This window comes from Microcebus murinus, chromosome 2, assembly GCF_040939455.1.
Source record: "Microcebus murinus isolate Inina chromosome 2, M.murinus_Inina_mat1.0, whole genome shotgun sequence".
In the NCBI taxonomy this organism is placed as follows: Eukaryota; Metazoa; Chordata; class Mammalia; order Primates; family Cheirogaleidae; genus Microcebus; species Microcebus murinus.
In genome coordinates, this window is record NC_134105.1 from 119,881,061 (window position 1) to 119,901,205 (window position 20,145).

The window sequence follows — 20,145 nt, forward strand, 5'->3', positions numbered from 1 at the left end:
ATACCACACACATGCATACACTATGCACACAAATGTATAGTTTTCTATCCTTTATCATTATTGATTCTATATGTTAAAATCTCTAAAGGTATATATGCTGCATTTTTTCATATATGTTATGGGCCCAGAAAATAATATTTATAATTAAAAGGAAGAAAAATGTACTGTGTTTAGTTTACAACTACTAGAATATTAATTCTTTTTTCATGTTTGAAGAAAATTTTGGTGAGAATATATATACTACCTTACTCAGTAAATGTCCATTTTCTACTTGGGTGACTTGTTACTTCCATAAATATATGAACATACTACACTACTTTTAGTAGATAAAGCAGTTTGATATTGATTGCATTAATTTATTTATTTCATATTATTCAGTTGACCACAAAAGTCTATTTTTCCAAAGTGTTAAAAAATGCATTTACCTATCTTAAAGAGGCCACTGTGTAAATGATCACTCTTATCTGAATAGCTTTCATAACTTTTATGAGCAACATAAATGAAAGATCATTACCCTGTTGATAAGGTGCTGGTTCGAATGGCGGAGCAGCTCCTCGAGGATCCTGATAATAAACATCCGCCTGCTGTGCTGGATATAACTGAGAACCTCGTGGGACCATCTGAAGTGGTTTGGTGACAGGCATGGCAGGCAGATCTGTTGGCCCCCTTGGAGGTACAGGATGTGGATTTACAGGTAAGGCAGAAATACTCTTAGGGACAGATTCTAGCCTAAGGGAATAAGATTATGCACGTCAAGTTTAAGGTGTCTAAAATACTCCCAACATACATAAATTGTAACAAGTAAAAATGATTACCACAGTTTGGGAAATGGTTTATTCTAATAGACATCCTGCCTATAGAATTTGCAAATTTTTATCTTATTTTATGCATGCAGTTTTTTTTTTTGAGACAGAGTCTCGCTTTGTTGCCCAGGCTAGAGTGAGTGCCGTGGCGTCAGCCTAGCTCACAGCAACCTCAAACTCCTGGGCTAAAGCAATCCTTCTGCCTCAGCCTCCCAAGTAGCTGGGACTACAGGCATGTGCCACCATGCCCGGTTAATTTTTTCAATATATATTAGTTGGCCAATTAATTTCTTTGTATTTATAGTAGAGACGGGGTCTCGCTCTTGCTCAGGCTGGTTTCAAACTCCTGACCTCGAGCAATCCTCCTGCCTCGGCCTCCCAGAGTGCTAGGATTACAGGCATGAGTCACCGTGCCCAGCCAATGCATGCTGTTTATTAAAAATCACTACTGGTCAGGTGTGGTGGCTCACACTTGTAATCCTAGCACTCTGGGAGGCCGAGGCGGGAAGACTGCTTGAGGTCAGGAGTTCGAAACCAGCCTGCGCAAGAGCGAGACCCGTCTCTACTATAAATACAAAGAAATTAATTGGCCAACTAAAAATATATAGAAAAAATTAGCCGGGCATGGTGGCGCATGCCTGTAGTCCCAGCTACTTGGGAGGCTGAGGCAGAAGGATTGCTTGAGCCCAGGAGTTTGAGGTTGCTGTGAGCTAGGCTGACACCACGGCACTCACTCTAGCCTGGGCAACAAAGCAAAACTCTGTCTCAAAAAAATAAATAAATAAATAAATATCACTACCATGGGAAATAAAAGTAAAAAACAACAAAATCAAGGCCATAAGAAATCAGTTCGTTTTTGCTTTTTAAAAACCAAAACATTAATTATTCCTTCTTCCTTCTACTTAATGTTTACAGAAAAGAACTTTTAAGTAAGAGTTAGGAAAAATTACGTACAGGTCAGGAGGGGATCCAGGAGCACTACTGCTTAGATGATCTATCTTTCCTGGTTTCAGATTGGAATCATAGCTGGGGTCCGTCCCTCGTGGAATAAGCTGTGTTACTGTATTCCCTGCTGATACAATTCCATTTGGCAGAGCAGGAGGTTTTCTGCTAGGCAGATCCACTGCACCTTCATCTGGAAGGATAGCTGTTGAAGGCAGGCCCACCTCATTAAGTTGACCCAAAGAGGCACTCAGGGGTCTTCTGGGAACCAGGCGCTTGTTCATCTTGCGAAATCTATAGAAAAAGCAAAGACACAAACTGAAAACCAAATATGAAAGCAAAACCAAGAATTAAAATGTATGTAAGACCAGTATTTTCTAGAAAATCTCTCTCAAAACATTGGATTAAATCAACTTGAGAATTCACTGTGTCTATATGCATATTTTCCATAAAATATCAAGCAGCAAGACATACTGTGTAAGTACAAAATTCCTCATAAAAATGTGTAATAGTTTATCCTGCAGATGGTTCCCAAAATAAAAAAAAAAATAAAAATGTGTAATAGTTATAACATTATAAATTATGCTATAAATATTTTTACTATAATGTACCTTTGTTGAAACTTCTATTTCTAAAACTTACTAGAGGAGCTAGTAGAAAAATCTTTAGAAGACAGTTTCTGAAATATTTTACTTTAGCTTTCCCTCAAATGCCTTGGGATATAGTGTGCTCTATGTTAAAAATCAAGAATAAAACAAAAACAAAGCCACTGTGCACTATGAAAAATTTACCATTAACTCGATTAAAAAATTTAAATAATTAAAAATACTGGCTCTTATTGTAACTGCTTCAGAGCTGTTGATGTTATGTGTACCTATACAGAACAAATTATTTTAAAAGTTAATGGAAATAATACATAATAACAGCCTAAATTTAAACAGATGCTGTGGGGTAAAAGGCACATAGATTCTAAAATCTAACCAAAGGAAAAAAATTTAAGCCACCACCAGATTCCAGGATCCTTGTTCCTCAACAATAAAAGCAAATCCATTTACAACTGCTAGTGCATTTTTTTTTTTTTTTTTTTTTTTTTGAGACAGAGTCTCACTTTGTTGTCCAGGCTAGAGTGAGTGCCGTGGCGTCAGCCTAGCTCACAGCAACCTCAAACTCCTGGGCTTGAGTGATCCTTCTGCCTCAGCCTCCCGAGTAGCTGGGACTACAGGCATGCGCCACCATGCCCGGCTAATTTTTTTTTTATATATATATCAGTTGGCCAATTAATTTCTTTCTATTTATAGTAGAGACGGGGTCTCGCTCTTGCTCAGGCTGGTTTTGAACTCCTGACCTTGAGCAATCCGCCCGCCTCGGCCTCCCAAGAGCTAGGATTACAGGCGTGAGCCACAGCGCCCGGCCTGCTAGTGCATTTTTAACAACAATTTCAGAAATAAACCTCCGTAAGAGTAATGCTATTTTTCCAAGTTTTCCGTATTTAAATTTCTGGGGGTGGGAGGAAGACTATCCTTCAGAGGTAACCACTGTTAAGAGTTTGGTATATCATCACACAGATTTTACCCTCTATATATTAGCTTAATATTCACATGCATATGCATATAAGGTTGTTATATACAGAAATAGGGTTATACACTACTGCTTAGTAATTTTTTCCCTCATTTAATCTTGGATATTCCTTTATGTCAGTTCATTTTAGGTTATTTTATTCTACTTTCTTGCTATTAAAACAATGTTCTAATGGATAATTATGTACTTGCATCCTTGTGTAAGTCAGCAGAAACAGAATTTCTAGGTCAAAGGGTGGGCAAAGTAGAAATTTTTATAATGCTATAGTGCTCTCTAAAGTTATTATAACTCCTACTAATAAAGAATGAAGATGTCTTTCAATACTTCATCAAATATTAGTTAGTATCAGTCTCTGTTATTTGGTAATCCAAAAATATTTTGATTAGGTTGCTTTAAGGTTGCTTTAAGTTGCATTTATTTAACAATTAGTGAGGTTAAACATCGTTTTCACATGTTTACTGATCATTGGTATTTCCTCTGTAAATTGTCTATTTATGTTTCTGATCTATAAATCTATTTGTTTCTTTCTTTAAGATTTGTAAGAGCTTATTTTATATTAGGGCTATCAGCCCTATGTATGTCATTTCCCCCTAATCGTTTTGTGTTTTTTTTTCCTTTTTGGTAAACTGTGGTGTTTGTACCATATCTTAGTATTTAATTTTTATGTAATCAAATTTATCAATCTTTTCTTTTATGGATACTGGGTTGTTGTTCTTAAAATTCTTTCCTTCTTTAAAATTAACAACTGAAAAACAAAACAAAAAACCTTTTAGTACTCCATGGTTTCCTTCCTAAATATTTAAATCTCTGATACATCCAGGGTTCATTTTGGCATAAAAATTAAGGTAAGAATCTGACTCTATTTTTCAAATGGATAGCAGTTATTTCATCATCATTTCTTTTTTTTTGCCATTGATAGGAAATGCCACCTTTCATACACATGCAAAGTTCCTGTATGTATCTCAAACTTTTTATAGATTCTCTATTGTACTTCACTGATCTATTCCTATGTAATACCATAGTCTTTATATTCACTTTAGTTCATGATATAAGTTAAAAGTTATTAGTTTAGTCCCTGTCAAAGACTTCTTTTTCAGAATTTTCCTGGCTATTTTTACATATTTATTCTTTTCCAATGAATAATTTTATTAGGCTCTTAATAATTATCGTGTTGAGATTTAAATTGGGATTTCACAGAATTTACTGTCTAATTGAAGAGAAAATAAAGCTTTTATAATGCCAGCCTTATCTAAGAACACAGTATATTTATTCAATTCTTCTCTTATGTTCCTCAGTAGCTTATTTATTTATTTATTTATTTATTTATTTATTTATTTATTTATTTATTTTTTGAGACAGAGTCTCATTTTGTTGTCTAGGCTAGAATGAGTGCCGTGGCATCAGCCTAGCTCACAGCAACCTCAAACTCCTAGGCTCATGTGATCCTCCTGCCTCAGCCTCCCGAGTAGCTGCGACTACAGGCATACGCCGCCATGCCCGGCTAATTTTATATATACATATTAGTTGGCCAATTAATTTCTTTCTATTTATAGTAGAGACGGGGGTCTCGCTCTTGCTCAGGCTGGTTTAGAACTCCTGACCTCAAGCAATCTTCCCGCCTCAGCCTCCCAGAGTGCTAGGATTACAGGCGTGAGCCACTGCACCCAGCCTCTCAGTAGCTTATTAATTCAATTAAAAGTCCTGAGTATTTCTTACAAATTTACCCTATGGTATTTGTCTTTTTTCTTGTTGTTAATTCAAAAAGGATCTTTAACCCTTTGCACTCACTTGCTTTTTTCTCCATTCCTTTATTCTACTCGGGATTTAATTTTTTAAATGCCCCCGATTTTACAAAGCGCAACATTAGAATAAAAAATTGGAGTTTCTTTTCATACAAACTTATTTGGATGTTTTATTTTTTAATTGGTTATGCTTCCCTTTTTAGTTTATATGAATGCAATTCATTTTTGTAATTTTTTAAAACTTGCCACCTTTTTACTAAATTCTCTCCTCTTTTGTTTTTAGCACTTCGAGTTTTTCACATAACCTTACAGCTATTTTATTCTGTTTTTTTACATATATTAGCTCTACTTCCAGAGTATTAACTAATAGTAGAAAGTTTTACTATTAATTACTAGTGGAAAAATACTAGAAAATTTTGCTTTATTCTTGACTTTAATGAGATTGAATCAAAAATTTCATTAATTAAGCATTATACTACCATGCTGGCTTTTAAAATATAATTCATTGTCATAGTGAGAAAGCATCTAAGCTATTTCTGTTGCATTAAGGGATTCTCATCTATACTTCACAATTTTATTTAAATGCCTTTTGGCATCTTTGCATATGATCACATGAGTCTTTCTTTTCTTAAGTTATGTTACCATTATACTATATGATCTTTGCACTAAGTCATGGTATCTATTTTAATGTATTACTGAATTCTATTTTAATTTTGGGTATTTTTAACCACTTTGGTACCGCGCTCACTGGCTGTGAAACCTTGCCCACAGCCGGCAATCATAGTCCGCACGATAGTTTGTGCTGTGCATTGATGACAAATCTGTTTTGCTCTTGTGTAATGAGGAAAGCTTTAAAGCACTGAAAGCTTGTTTTACTTTACAGGCAGCTTTACTTGTAATGTACATCAGAATAGGTAACATTTACATATATGTTTTCATTACGATATTTTTAAATGTTTACAATTTTATTTTGATAAATGAAAAATTAGAAAAGTCACATCACAGCTGTCGGCTAAAGTCGCTGTGCAGATTCATCTATGGCTATCGACTATAGTATGCTCGGCTGTGCGCATTCATCTGTGGCCATCAACTATAGTCAATGCTGGTACTAAAGTGATTACTAGTGATATGTTAAATGGATTTGCAGTTTTCTTCAGTTGTGTTGTCTTTGTCAAATTTAGTGTGTTACACTAGCTTTTTAAAAAAATTAAGACATTTTCCCTCCTTTCTTCACTGTGCTGAAAAATTGAGATCACTGGAATTATGTGGTCCTTGAGTTTGAAAGAACCTGAGAAATTGAGCCAAGTGAATATTTTTCCCTTGAAAATACATTATGCAATTAGTTAAAATTGATTAAAATTATTAGAGTTTTAATTTTTTCTTGTAGTGAAAATGACTCACTTTTAGATTCAGTTAACCATAAAACAGTTTCCTATCTATGGGCATGATGTAATGAAATCTGAAGAAACTGCTTTTGTTTTTGTAAAATTATGTACATGTTCAATATCACTTAACCAAAATGCTTGAAACCACAGTTTTTCAAATTTTGATTTTTGGATTTTGGAATATTTGCATAATATTTCATAATACATAACGAGATGTCCTTGTGATAGAATCCAAGTCTAAACATGAAATTCATTTATGTTTCGTATATACCTTATACACATAGCCTGAAGGTAATTTTGTAAAATATTTTTAATAATTCTGTGTATGAAACTAAGATTTGACTGTGACTCATCACATGAGGGCAAGTGTGGAATTTTCCACTTGTGGTGTTATGTCTGTGCTCAAAAAGTTTCAAATTTTGGAGCGTGTTAAATTTTTAGATTATAGATACTGAAGCTGTATTACACTCTAAAGATTTCCTATTTGCTGAACAGAAAGCAACTAGTCATTATGTCTTTCTTAATGTTACCAAGTTATTCCAAAGGCTGAGTCTCACAACTTTCACACTTACTTTTCTAGTTCCTCCTGTGAATGTGCAAATGTACAGCTGGCCCCACGAGGGCATCCTCCTCTCTGCTTCATATCTCGACACATGTATGTTTTATATTTGCTATGCTGTGGAGGCTAAGACCAAAATCAAAATATTAGACATTTAGAAAAAAACACCCCAAAACAAAAACTTTGTGTTATCATTTTAGGATCCTGACAATCTAGATGAATAATTTAGACTATTTCACAATTACCTAGGCTACTCAGAGTAAAAGTGATGGAAAGTCATTCTGTTTCAAGTCTCAGAGATTCCAAAATAAACAAATAAATAGAAAGAAGATAGTCCTGATTTTTCTGACATGTTGATATTAGTTCTCAAACAAGTAGCATCATATAAATTTTTGGATAAATCACATGGGGGCTCTGTGATGACTTTTCCACATTTTATAATGCAAAAACAAACCAGTGGAGTTTAAGACTTTCAAATATATAAACTCTTTTCTAATATTTGTTTTGTAAAATGTTCAATATAGCTATACATATGTTTCCTTATAACACACCACAAAAATCTACAAAAGGCCTTATAATCAAAGAATATTCTGTAACCAATTCTTGCTATGCAGAAGAATATGCCGAGGACTTAAAATATCTCCAAAAGTACAAATAAGACTTATTATTTACAACTCAGAGATAAGGCAGGAGGGAAGATTTGGAAAGATTTAATGAGATATGAAACACAACACTACATTGAACAAAATTTAGTGCATTTTATCACTATATGGCAGACTTTAAAGGTCAGTTTCATTATTTTTGTTATTTTCTTCATGATGTCTAACGGAATAGGGAGTTAAAACTGTAGGTTTTTACTTTCTTTTATTTCTTTTCTTTTTTTTAAAGACCGTGTCTTGCTCTGTCACCTAGGCTGGAGTGCAATGGTATGATCATAGCTCACTGGGCTCAAGTGATCTTCCTGCTTCAGCCTGCTGAGTAATTGGGACTACAGGCGTGTACCACCACTTGGGCTAATTTTTTTTTTTTATTGTGGAGACAAGGTCTCGCTATGTTGCCCAGGCTGGTCTCAAACTCCTGGCCTCAAGCAAGCCTCCCCTCTCAGTCTCCCAGAATCCTTTCTTTTGTTTCTTAATCATAAAATAAAGCTTTGATCTATGTTTATATTGGTTAGGAAAATCATATCCAGATTATTCTACTTAGCAGGATACTTTTTATCTTTCTTGTCTCTCAAGCAAAAAAGGAATATTGAATAACATGTTGTTAATACTTACCTGAGCCAGGTAAATTAAGAGTTTTAAGTTTACAGGCTTACTACTGTAAGATGAAAGATCTAATGAACCTAATATAAATCCTGAGGACAAAATAAAACTTCAAACTTGACCTATAAGTTATATTTTACTGTCATATATATTTTGTTTTAAAACTTGGAGGAAAATTTGGTCCACTGGCATAACAGATATTATGAATGAAAAATCTTAGTATTGGGAGATATAGCATTAGCACTAAAAAGTGACACCTATTGTCAAATTGAAATATAATACAAACTAAAGAGAATAATCATATTTAAATTAAATATACTTTAGCACTGAGTCTATTTTCTCCATCAAATGCTGCCATACACAATGTGAACAGTGACCTCAGCATCATAACTTTAGTTAATGAAGACTTTTTAATTTCAATGTTGTCAGATAAAATTACTAGGTTAATTCAGTAAACTGACTGCTAACCATGCTAAGGTAATTTATAGTTTCTACAGTCAGAGCCTCAAAATATTCATGCCATCTTCTTGGCTTTATACCTGTAGGTATACCTACAGTGGATTACCTCTAAGTTTTAAACTTCTTTCTTACCTGCTGTTGATCTGCTCCTTTTTTGCTGTGGTTCTGGATATAATCAACCAGTCCATGTACTACTGTACGCACAGCAACCAGCCCATTTTCTAGCTGTTCCCAAGTAGGAGGAGGAGCATCTACACAACAAATAAAAAAAAAATTGTTTAAAAACTGTTATTCAATAATTTGTCCAATATTAAATTAATAAAGGAGTTAATGTCAATACTTCAGTGAAATCAGGTTAAGCTTCATACAGCTTAGGTTTTCAGATGATCGCTTATTCACCTAACCACCATTTTAAAGGAAATGTACATATTCTTCTGGAGCTAGGGTTACAAACTAAAATAAGCACAGGAACAAGGAAGGTAACATAAAAGAGTTAAGTAGGCCAGACAATAATGTCAACTGTCATTAAAATCTTTTTTTATTTTTTTTTTTGAGACAGAGTTTCACTTTGTTGCCCAGGCTAGAGTGAGTGCTGTGGCGTCAGCCTAGCTCACAGCAACCTCAAACTCCTGGGCTCAAGCAATCCTCCTGCTTCAGCCTCCTGAGTAGCTGGGACTACAGGCATGCACCACTATGCCTAGCTAATTTTTTCTATATATATTAGTTGGCCAATTAATTTCTTTCTGTTTATAGTAGAGACAGGGTCTCACTCTTGATCAGGCTGGTTTCGAACTCCTGACCTCGAGCAATCCGCCCACCTCGGCCTCCTGTCATTAAAATCTTAATGTTGAAAAGACAAAGAGAGTGACAGGGACTGTGTTGAACTGGAGAGCATGTCTCTCATTCAAGGGTATGATTACTTCTCAGCTTTAGCTGATCACTGTTATATGAAGATGCAAGGCTGGCACAGCCAAATATATTTATTATTCCCAGGGAAACCTGAAACTTGAGATTTTTAAGTAAAATTTCCCAGTTTTTAAGTGTTGGCACCTAACAAACTTAGAACTTTGTGCAGACCAACACTGGGTGGACCAAACAAAACTTAGTGTGAACTGCCTATAGTCTATGAATTTCTATGTTTATTTTGAAGTTTCTGGTAAACAGAAAATGTAAAAAGTTGAATTGATAAGCTGTTGTATCAACTCTACTGTATGTCGTGTTTTTTGTTTCTTTTTAATTATAAAATAGAGACAGGGTCTTGCTCTTGCTCAGGCTGGTCTTGAACTCTTGAAGTCAAGCAATCCTCCTGCCTCAGCCTCCCAGAGTGCTAGGATTACAGGCGTGAGCCACCGCGCCCAGATAATGTTGTTTTCATTTAGCATGTATTTCCTTAGTGTTAAGCTGTGATTTTATAAAGGAAAAATTAAAGATAAGGCAAAATATGGAATGTTCTCTAAAAGAAATACAAAATAAAATGATAAGACAGACGTAGAGATGATGTCTTGCTGGAGAACAGGACATATTAAGTTTGAACAGATTAAGTTTTAAATGCTTATCAGATATTCAAATACAACTGCTCGATGTTGAGAAGCAGTTGGGTATACAAAAACAAGTGCAGGAAAAAGATATGGGCTGGATCGAGGTTTCATACTTTAAAAAACCAACAATTATAACATGTATATGCCACCAAAAGAAAAAAGATTATTAATTAAATTATGAGATGTCATTGTTCATAAGCATTCCAATTTCAAAAATGCTAAGATCTGAAAAAAATATAGGCCTCAGAATTGATGAAATATAATAAATTTTTAAGTCATATAAATTATATTTAAAGCTATGAGACTAGATGATATTATCTAGGGAAATCTAGGGAATTGGGTATAAACAGAAAAGAGAAGAGGTATAGGATTAAACTCTGGAAACACTCCAAACATTAGATGTTATGATTCTCTTTTGAGAAATCAGCAGAGGATTCTGAGAAGGAGAGTCCAATAAAGTAAGAAGGGAATTAGGAGAGTATGGTGACCTGGAAGACAAGAAAAAAGCATTTCAAGGAAGAGAGAGTAAACAACAATGCTAAATGCTGCTGACATCAAATACGATGAGAACTGAAAACTGATCTTTGGAATTAGCTACCTGGAAGTCACTGTGACCTTAACAAAATAAGTTTGGATAGAGTAAAAAAGATAAATACCTGACTAGAATGAGTTCAAGAATGTGCCATAAAAAGGAGAGAAATCAGCTGGTAGGTAGATGGGAAATGGGGTTAAAAAATGAATTAAGATAAGAGAAGTAACAGTATATTTGTATGTTGACAGAAATACTCTAAGAGAAGGAAAAGTGATGATATAAGAAAGAGAGGGTACTGGAAGGATATACCTGACAAGACCATATCTAGTGCATGAGGACAGAGGGCAGACTCGACTAGTTGTACACTTTATCCACCATTATGCAAGAATAGAATATAGATGTAGGTAGACAGGTTAATGTGGTGGTTAAAAGATTATGAAAATTCTGTTTTGATTGCTCAGAATGATCAAAGCACCAAAGTGGGGAAAAATTACTATATATTCTAGGAACAGATCTGATCTGGTATGATTAAGCAATTTTGGGAGCAAATCTACAAAAGTAGGCTGATAAAAAATTAAGAGGGCGCTGAATACCATAGTCAAAGAGTTTAAAACGTTATTCTATAAGCAATGGGGTACCAATGAAAATTTATTAGTTTGGAAATAAGATCAGGGACATGATTTATTTTGCAGCAGTAAGTAGACTGCATTGGAAGAATTAAAATTACAGAAAATTGGAAGGCTTTCAGTCTCAGGGAAAAGGAATGAGGCTCTCACTAAGGCAGTAATAACAGGCATAGGATAAAGGGAGGGATACTGTGAAAGAAGAACGTATAAATCCTATTGTCTGAAGTGGTATGTAGAGCATGTGAAAGAAAAAGATAAGAGGCAAAACAAAAGACTAAAGTTTTAAGCTTACATACCTCAGATAATAAGGTCATTATCAGAAAGAGGAAACACAAGAAGATGAGCAGGTATCAAGTGAAGATGAACTTGCTTCAAAACACACAGAGGAGATGATGGAGAATCTCGGTAAGCATTTGGGAAATGAATCTGGAGAGATAGAGGGATAACAGTGATAGAGATATTTGGGAGTCTATTTCTATACAGAGGTAATATCTGATGATAAGAATGAATAACCATCATCAGAAAATGCAGAGAAAACAAAGTTCCAAGAGCACAACCTGCCTCCTCCTTAGTGGGCAGGAAGGGAAAGAGCAGTACAAATAAGACAGAAGCAGCACTCAGGTCAAGAGAACCACGAGACTACAGAAAGATAAGATGTTGGAAGAGTTTCTATAATACATCAAAGAAGTGGTCAAGAACATTATCAACTGCTGAAGACAAATGAAATAATTTAAGGACTGAAAAGCCTTTGTAATTAGAGATTGGGAAACTACTAGTGAATACTGACAGAGTTTCAATTCAGTAGTAGGAATTAACACAGGGACAGTGATAGGACAGATGCTAAAATATCTCAGATATAATAAGTGAAAAATGAAGATTGGATATATTTTCAGATAAAGGAGAAGGAGCAGGAAGGGGTTGACAAGGGTTGACAAAGTAAAGATATGCAAAAGAAGGTACTTGATAGAGCAAGATATTATAGAGAAGGCAAAAATGAGATCAAGGAAATACAACTAAGGATATATAATATAGGAAAAAATGAGAAAAACTTGAGTTTTGACAAAAAGGTGACAATGGTAAAATACAGCACAATTCTGTGAAACAAAGGAGCCCAGAGAGGTCTATTTTCCTGATGAAGTGAGCAGCACAGTAAAAAAGTATTGAATAAGTATTAGTTGAATTGAACTAACCTGAGATAAAGAGGGGCAAGATTTGGAACAGAAACTTAAATACTATAGAAAGGATATGGAATAACTACTCTGGGAAATGCTAGAGGAATGTAACAAAAGAAAATTAAAGAATCATTGAGCAGCACTAGGGGCACACGTAAGATAGTCCATTAATTTCTCATGGGTTTACCTGGACTAGGATCAATGTTTGCTAACAGCTCCAAATGGGGTCTTAGTCGGTTCAAGTTTGCTGGGTCTCCAGTCCGCTGGAGAGCAATTGTTAGTTCCTGAACACTCTGTGCAAAAGAGGCTGGGGTCTGCAACTTAAAAAAGATAAATATTAACTTTCCCAAAGGCCAGATAATCCTTTTAAAGTAAAGATTATCTGTGACATCACAATTATTTTTGCCATTTATTAAATTTAATTTTCATCCTCCTACATACCCTACACTTTGGCCAGATTGGATTACTTGCTACCTAAACAAATTCTGCATTTCTCTGCATCCACAGCTTGGCATATTGAATACTCTACTCCCTTTGCTGTCAAATTCTTCAAATGTGTGACCTTTCTCAATTCCTCAATTTGGAAGAACTCTTTCCACCCTATGTTTTTGTTTTTTTTTGTTTTTTTTTTTTTTTTTGAGACAGAGTCTCGCTTTGTTGTCCAGGCTACAGTGAGTGCCGTGGCATCAGCCTAGCTCACAGCAACCTCAAATTCCTGGGCTCGAGTGATCCTTCTGCCTCAGCCTCCCGAGTAGCTGGGACTACAGGCATGCGCCACCATGCCCGGCTAATTTTTTTTTTATATATATATATATCAGTTGACCAATTAATTTCTTTCTATTTATAGTAGAGACGGGGTCTCGCTCTTGCTCAGGCTGGTTTTGAACTCCTGACCTTGAGTAATTCGCCCGCCTCGGCCTCCCAAGAGCTAGGATTACAGGCGTGAGCCACAGCGCCCGGCCCACCCTATGTTTTAAAGCACTATGTTGGTTTGGTTCTTGGGGTCCTTCCAAATAACTGAAATTTGGAAATACAGTTTAGAGATAATACTACACAATAGCAAGAATAATGACATTGACTTCAGTCAAACTGAGTTTGATTTCAAGTTCTGTTAAGACCACAGATCATGACACTGGATATAAACCTTACAGACCCCATTTGAAGTCCATTTGTTAAGTGGACTAAATAATTTCAAAATTTCACTACAGCTCAAAAAATCCTGTATCAGTTTGGGATTCTTGGAAGCTATCAAGTTGTGTATTTCCCCAAGGCTTAAGGAAACATACAGTTACATTAATTCCTCTCAGATGGCCATATATATGACCAGCAGATTTTGTGGTAATAACTAAGGGTTTTTAATGGGAAACATTTAGCTTTTTTTTTTAATTATTTTTTTCTATTTTTAGTAGAAACAGGGTCTTGCTCTTGCTCAGGCTGGTCTCAAACTCCTGACCTCAAGCGATCCTCCCGCCTTGGCCTCCCAGAGTGCTAGGATTATAGGTGTGAGCCACTGGCCTATTTTTCAAAAAGAAATTAAATGTTATGTATGAGCTGAAGAAAATATCCCTCCTGACCTAATTTTAATTTAACAATGTTCTGAGCAGATAAATCTTAACTTCTTTAACTGTCCCTTATCTTTCCCTTTAAAAATACTGTACTTGATCTTAGCCAAAAAGCTGAGAAGCGATTCTTCTTTGTAAATAATGCAGTAATTAACACCCCTGAGCTCATAATCTCTTTGAAAGTTTGAATTATTTCCTTAAAATAAATTCCTGGGAATAGTAAGTTTGGGTAAAGTACAAGAATAGTTTGTGAGTTTTATTCACTGACAAATTGCTTCCCAGGAGATATGTAATGCACTTTATAAACCATCAGCAATATATGAGAGAATATATTTCTTTTACTGATTTAATAGACAGTATTTGATATGTTACTATTTTAAATATATGTTTCTTTAATTATTATTGGGTCTGAATTCTATCCCATCAATTAGATATATCAACACGTCCTCTTTGTGAATCATCAATTCATGTTTCTCTATTAATTTACTAGAACTGGTGCTTTTCTTATCATTTTTAATAAATTCTCTATTTTCATTGTCCAGTATGTCTTGGCAACACGTGGCTATTTAAATTCAAATTAATTAAATAGAAATTTCAGTTCACTACCTACATAAGATACATTTCAAGTGTTTAATAGCCATCTGTGGCTAGTGATCACCATATTGACAGTACACACATAGAACATTATCATAGAAAGTTCTATTGTTCTATATAATATCAAGACATCACATACACTGTAAAATTTGTTTGCCAGTTTTCTTACACAAAGGTCCCTGGATATTAAATTCAAATCACTGTCTATGATGTGGAAAAATTATTGTGGAATAGACACCTAGTTATATAGTTCAGTTCAGACAAGGTTAACCTCTGCATAGAATCTTTATAAAAGGAAGCCAAGTTTTTTTTCATAGGTAGACAGGTACTCCTTTAAGAGATCATTACTAAGGCTTTCCATAAGTTATAAGTCAGTTACACAAGTTCCTGTTCAAACCTAAAAGTTGCAGGTAAAGTTTGGCTAAAGGTATCCAGCAGGGAAGACTTACAGGGTAGACCAAACAACATAAATTTTAACTGCAAATTATGCATCAAACATTTAAAAACCACATTTCCCAATTCTCTTCTGACATTAATTTACTACCCATTCAAAGACTTTTACCTTTGGGAATAGCAGAAAAAGAGGGACAGAATAGTCTGGTAAGAGATTTAGTGGTTAAGAACATGATTTTAGAGTCAGAATACCTGAGTTCAAATCCACTTCTGTCACTTATTTCCTATGTGATGCTGAAAAATGTACTTAACATCCCCTTATCTCTGTCTAAAAGAGATAATATAAGGCTACTGAGAGGATTAAATGAATTTTTTAAAACCACCAGGCACATACTAAGCTTTTAGTAAATGTTAACTATTACTTTTAGGCTACTCTTACAGTCTGATCCTATTTCTCTAAATTAAATGCATGGTGGTCTAGAGTTGGTAATCATCTCTGAGATGATAGTATTTCAGATAAAATAGTAAAAATTAAGTAATACTATCATTGAATGTACTACATATTACATGGTGCTTTAAGACTTTTTTATAGCACTTTCACATATTTCACGTTGAATTACAACAAAAAGAGTATTACTCTAGTTTTAAGAGAAATACACTCTTAAAAGTCTGATCTAAAATTCACATGTACTCTAAATGTCTTTTCATCATAATAGCAACAGATAAAATAAAAATAAGTTTACTGAGAATTTGATCAAACTTGGAATGGTAGTAACTTTGTTATTATGTAAAATTATTCTGGCTGAGAATCGTAAGAGACCTCAATGTACAGATCTTCCAGACCACTAAATAGCTGCTATAGGAAGACAATAAAGTCATTTAGAAAATGGGTTTACTTAATGCAATGATCAAAACTCAAGGAGAACTATAAACGAAGAGAGAGGCAATGACAAAATAGATGGGAGACTCTCAAAGGAATGTGGGAAAGCACTAGATAAAGAATTATAACACTAATCAAATCTTTATATGAAAAATCTGGTATTATGACTAGTTATGACGTGACAACAGGCTACAGAGAACATAATTTACAAAAGCCTAATGTATGGCATTCATATATATATGTATTTTTTTTTTTTTGACAGAGTCTCACTCTGTTGCCCAAGATAGAGTGCCGTGGCATCAGCCTAGCTCACAGCAACCTCCAACTCCTGGGCTCAAGGGATCCTCCTACCTCAGCCTCCCAAAGCAGCTGGGACTACAGGCATGTACCACCATGCCCAGCCAATTTTTTTCTGTATGTTTTTAGTTATCCAATTAATTTCTTTCTATTTTTAGTACAGACGGGGTCTCGCTCTTGCTCAGGCTGGTTTTGAACTCCTGACCTTGAGCGATCTGCCCACCTCGGCCTCCCAGAGTGCTAGGATTACAGGCATGAGCCATTGCGCCCGGCCTATATTTGTTAAATAAATAAATCATCAAATCACAAATTACCAAAACTCCAAGATTAGTTTCAGGAGTGAGGAATAAAAAAGGCTCTACCTTGTCAATAATGGACTGCATATGAGATTTGTGAGACTGGTCTCCATAAAGCAAAGAGGACCATTGGTCTGGTGCAATTCGTAAGCCTGCTTCCATAGCAATCTGCACTATCTGGGAGTCATGCTCTCGCCGAAGAGCTTCATAGGTTCTAAATTCTTCTTTCAGCTGCATCAAAGAAGAGTCTTCATCACGTTTGGTGACCTAATAAGACACAAATAATCTCATAATAAGGTAAAAAAACAAAATAAGTTTATACTTTATATGAACATATATAGATAACATAATTTTTAATGTAACAAATTTCTTTTAGTAGCAATAGCAAGGTTAAAATGCCTGCAAAATACTTTCCCCTTTATAGATGCCAAAATTTTTTGGATAGGTCTTACAGAAAGAATGAATACAGTTTGAGTATCCCTCATCTGAAATGCTTGGTCTGGAAGTGTTTCAGATTTTTTCCAATTTTGGAATATTAACATTACACAGTTGAGCATCTCTAATCTGAAAATCCAAAATGCTCCAATGAGCATTTCCTTTGAGTGTCATATCAGTGCTCAAAAAGTTTCATTATTTTGGATTTTCAGATTAGGGATACTCAAATGAAATCCAAAGAGTTCATACACCTTAACATATATAGCAGTTTAAAGTGTTATGTGTATCTGCATTTTTTAAAAGAAAAAAACATTTATGTAATTATATATTTCAAAAATCAATATTATATTTCTTCCCCATAAATGTGTATTATGACTCTTGGGCTTGCCTGGCATTGAGCTAACTGGTATTAAAAACTGAAGAGCTTCAGATGCTGATGTGATTCTAAAGACAGCTAAATTGTATTAGGTCAATAAATATGAAATGTCTGATTTTGAATCAAAGGTTAGTTTATTATATCTCAAACAAGCAGCAGTACAATTAATCAAAGTATATGCCTAAGTTATTGACAGTTTTGCCTGTTTATGCCAGCAGTGACGAAGCCTAGAGAGTAAGTGGTGATGAAATCACGAAAGGCATTTTCCATAGCCTGTCGAGAATTGAATATTTTTCCTCCAAGAAATGGTCCAAAGCCTGGAAGAAGTGCTAGTCAGTTGGTGCAAGGTCTAGTGAATACAGTGAATGACAGAGAGTTTCCAAGACCAGCCTCTGTAGTTTGAGCAGCACCGTTCATGCGAAATGTGGTTGAGTGTTGTCTCGCAAGAGGATTGGCCTATCTCTACTGACCAATCTCATCTGTTTAATTGCAAGCATCCTCATCATTTCATTCAGCTGGTTGCAGCAGACATCCTCTGTAACTGACTGACCAGGTTTCATCAGGCTGTAGTAGATAATATCAGCACTAGATGACCACAGACACCATTAGCTTTTTTTGATGAATATTTGGTTTTGGACTGTGTTGCAGCATTTCATCTTTATCCAACCATTGTGCTGAATGCTTGCAATTGTCAATTCATTTTCATCACATGTAACAACAGGTGTAGAAATGATTCTCGCCTTTATGTCGTGACAGCAAAGAAAGGTAAGCTTCCAGACTATTTCTCTTGTGACGCTTGTTTAATTTATGCAGAACCCATCTGTCCAGTTTCTCTACCTTGCTGATTTGCCAATTTCAAATGGTCCAATGTTGTTGGAATAGTAACCTCAGACCTCGCTAATTCACACGTAGGTTGAGACAAATTCACTTCCGCTATAGCTTTCAACTCATCATTAACCACCTTGGTCTCAGGTCACCCACGTAGCTCATTTCCAAAATTAAAATCCCCAGAGTGGAACTTCTCAAACCATTGACATCTGTGTTCATTCACCACATCCTTTCCAAACACTTCACTGATATTTCAAGTTGTCTGTACAGCTTTGGTTTCACGACAGAACTCATATTTGAAAATAACACGAAGTTTTGACTTATCCATGGTTTCACAAAGATTTCTCTAAAAAAAAATGTTGAAAGACAATCACAAGCCAAACTGTGCATTTGAAAGAATGAGGATATACCGTCACAATAAAAATAAAACAAGAAATGTCAAAGTGAATATCAACTGTCAATACTTAAGGAAATCACATATTTCATACTTAATAACCTAACACTTGGCTTAATTTTCCTTGGAGTTTCGTGAGATGGGCCACTATTAGAAAGTATAAAGTCTGAGATGCTGGACTATAATCATAATGATGATAATATCATTTAGCAAGAAAAACAGCTACCAATTTTTGACCACTTAGCATGTACCAGTCAGTATATTAAATTACCTTATGCATTAACTCATTTAATGCGTTTAACTTGTTGATGTTAGTATTATTGTTATCATTCTAATAACATACATTTTGAGTCAAGTTGGATTTAGGCCAAAGGCTTAACAAATCAAAGTAAAATAATTAATTCTAGCCTATGATCACCCATACCGTAACATATTTTAGAATGTATTTTGCCTTATTAACCTTTTGTTCTCTGAATGACTCACATTCTTCTAGTAGAAAATTTCCATATTTTCCCTCTCACCAAAGAAACTACAGAATATTGTAGCCAAGACTTCTAGGTCACACTAATATTATATTAAAAACTGATCAAGTGTGGTGGTGCATGCCTGTAGTCCTAGTTACTGGGGAGGCTGAAAGGGAAGGATTGTTTGAGCCCAGGAGTTCAAAGCCAGCCTGGGGAACATAGCAAGATCCTCTCCCTCAAAAAAAAAAAAAAAAAAAAAAAAAAGTAGTCTATTCTTACTACAAGAAGGAAGGTCTAACATATTTTGTTAGGAAAGTCCATACAAAGACCAAATAGATAAAAATCAAGAACTATAGTCGCAAAAACTAAATATATTTGTCACTATTCAAAGGCAAGTCAAAAGACCAAATGCACAAACATGTAAGTAACACCCCTCACTATAAGGTAAACCTCACTAAAAAGTAGAATATGCTATCTATATGATACACTGATTCCCTGGACTTGGCTCTCAACACTCTCTCTTTTTTTTTTTTTTTTTGAGACAGAGTCTCGCTTTGTTGCCCAGGCTAGAGTGAGTGCCGTGGCGTCAGCCTAGCTCACAGCAACCTCAAACTCCTGGCTCAAGCAATCCTCCTGCCTCAGCCTCCCAAGTAGCTGGGACTACAGGCATTCGCCACCATGCCCGGCTAATTTTTTGTATATATTAGTTGGCCAATTAATTTCTTTCTATTTATAGTAGAGACGGGGTCTTGCTCTTGCTCAGGCTGGTTTCGAACTCCTGACCTCGAGCAATCCGCCCGCCTCGGCCTCCCAGAGAGCTAGGATTACAGGCATGAGCCACCGCGCCCGGCCACAACACTCTCTTTAATTAAAAACAATCCAGGATTTCCCAGAGAAGGAATGTCTAAAATCCTGGAACTGTATTGTACCAAAAAAACCCCAAATTATCCAGCAGTTCAAAAAGTCTTTTCAAATCGAAATACAAGAGATACTAATAGGACATAGCCAGAACACAGCTATATCGACAC

The 20,145-nt window shown here is 35.3% G+C and overlaps 1 protein-coding gene across 2 annotated transcripts in view; it reads right to left on the minus strand.

Annotated features, from left to right (window-relative positions):
- RC3H1 (ring finger and CCCH-type domains 1) overlaps positions 1 to 20,145 on the minus strand; it is a 58,435-nt gene that overhangs the window by 27,182 nt on the left and 11,108 nt on the right. For both annotated transcript variants that reach the window (XM_012765086.3, XM_012765085.3), the window contains exons 5-10: positions 16,687 to 16,887; positions 12,786 to 12,918; positions 8,863 to 8,981; positions 7,023 to 7,135; positions 1,758 to 2,039; positions 515 to 729 (exon numbers count right to left, since the gene is read on the minus strand). In XM_012765086.3, coding sequence (XP_012620540.1) covers positions 515 to 729; positions 1,758 to 2,039; positions 7,023 to 7,135; positions 8,863 to 8,981; positions 12,786 to 12,918; positions 16,687 to 16,887 — 1,063 coding nt within the window. The remainder of the gene's footprint in view (positions 1 to 514; positions 730 to 1,757; positions 2,040 to 7,022; positions 7,136 to 8,862; positions 8,982 to 12,785; positions 12,919 to 16,686; positions 16,888 to 20,145) is intronic.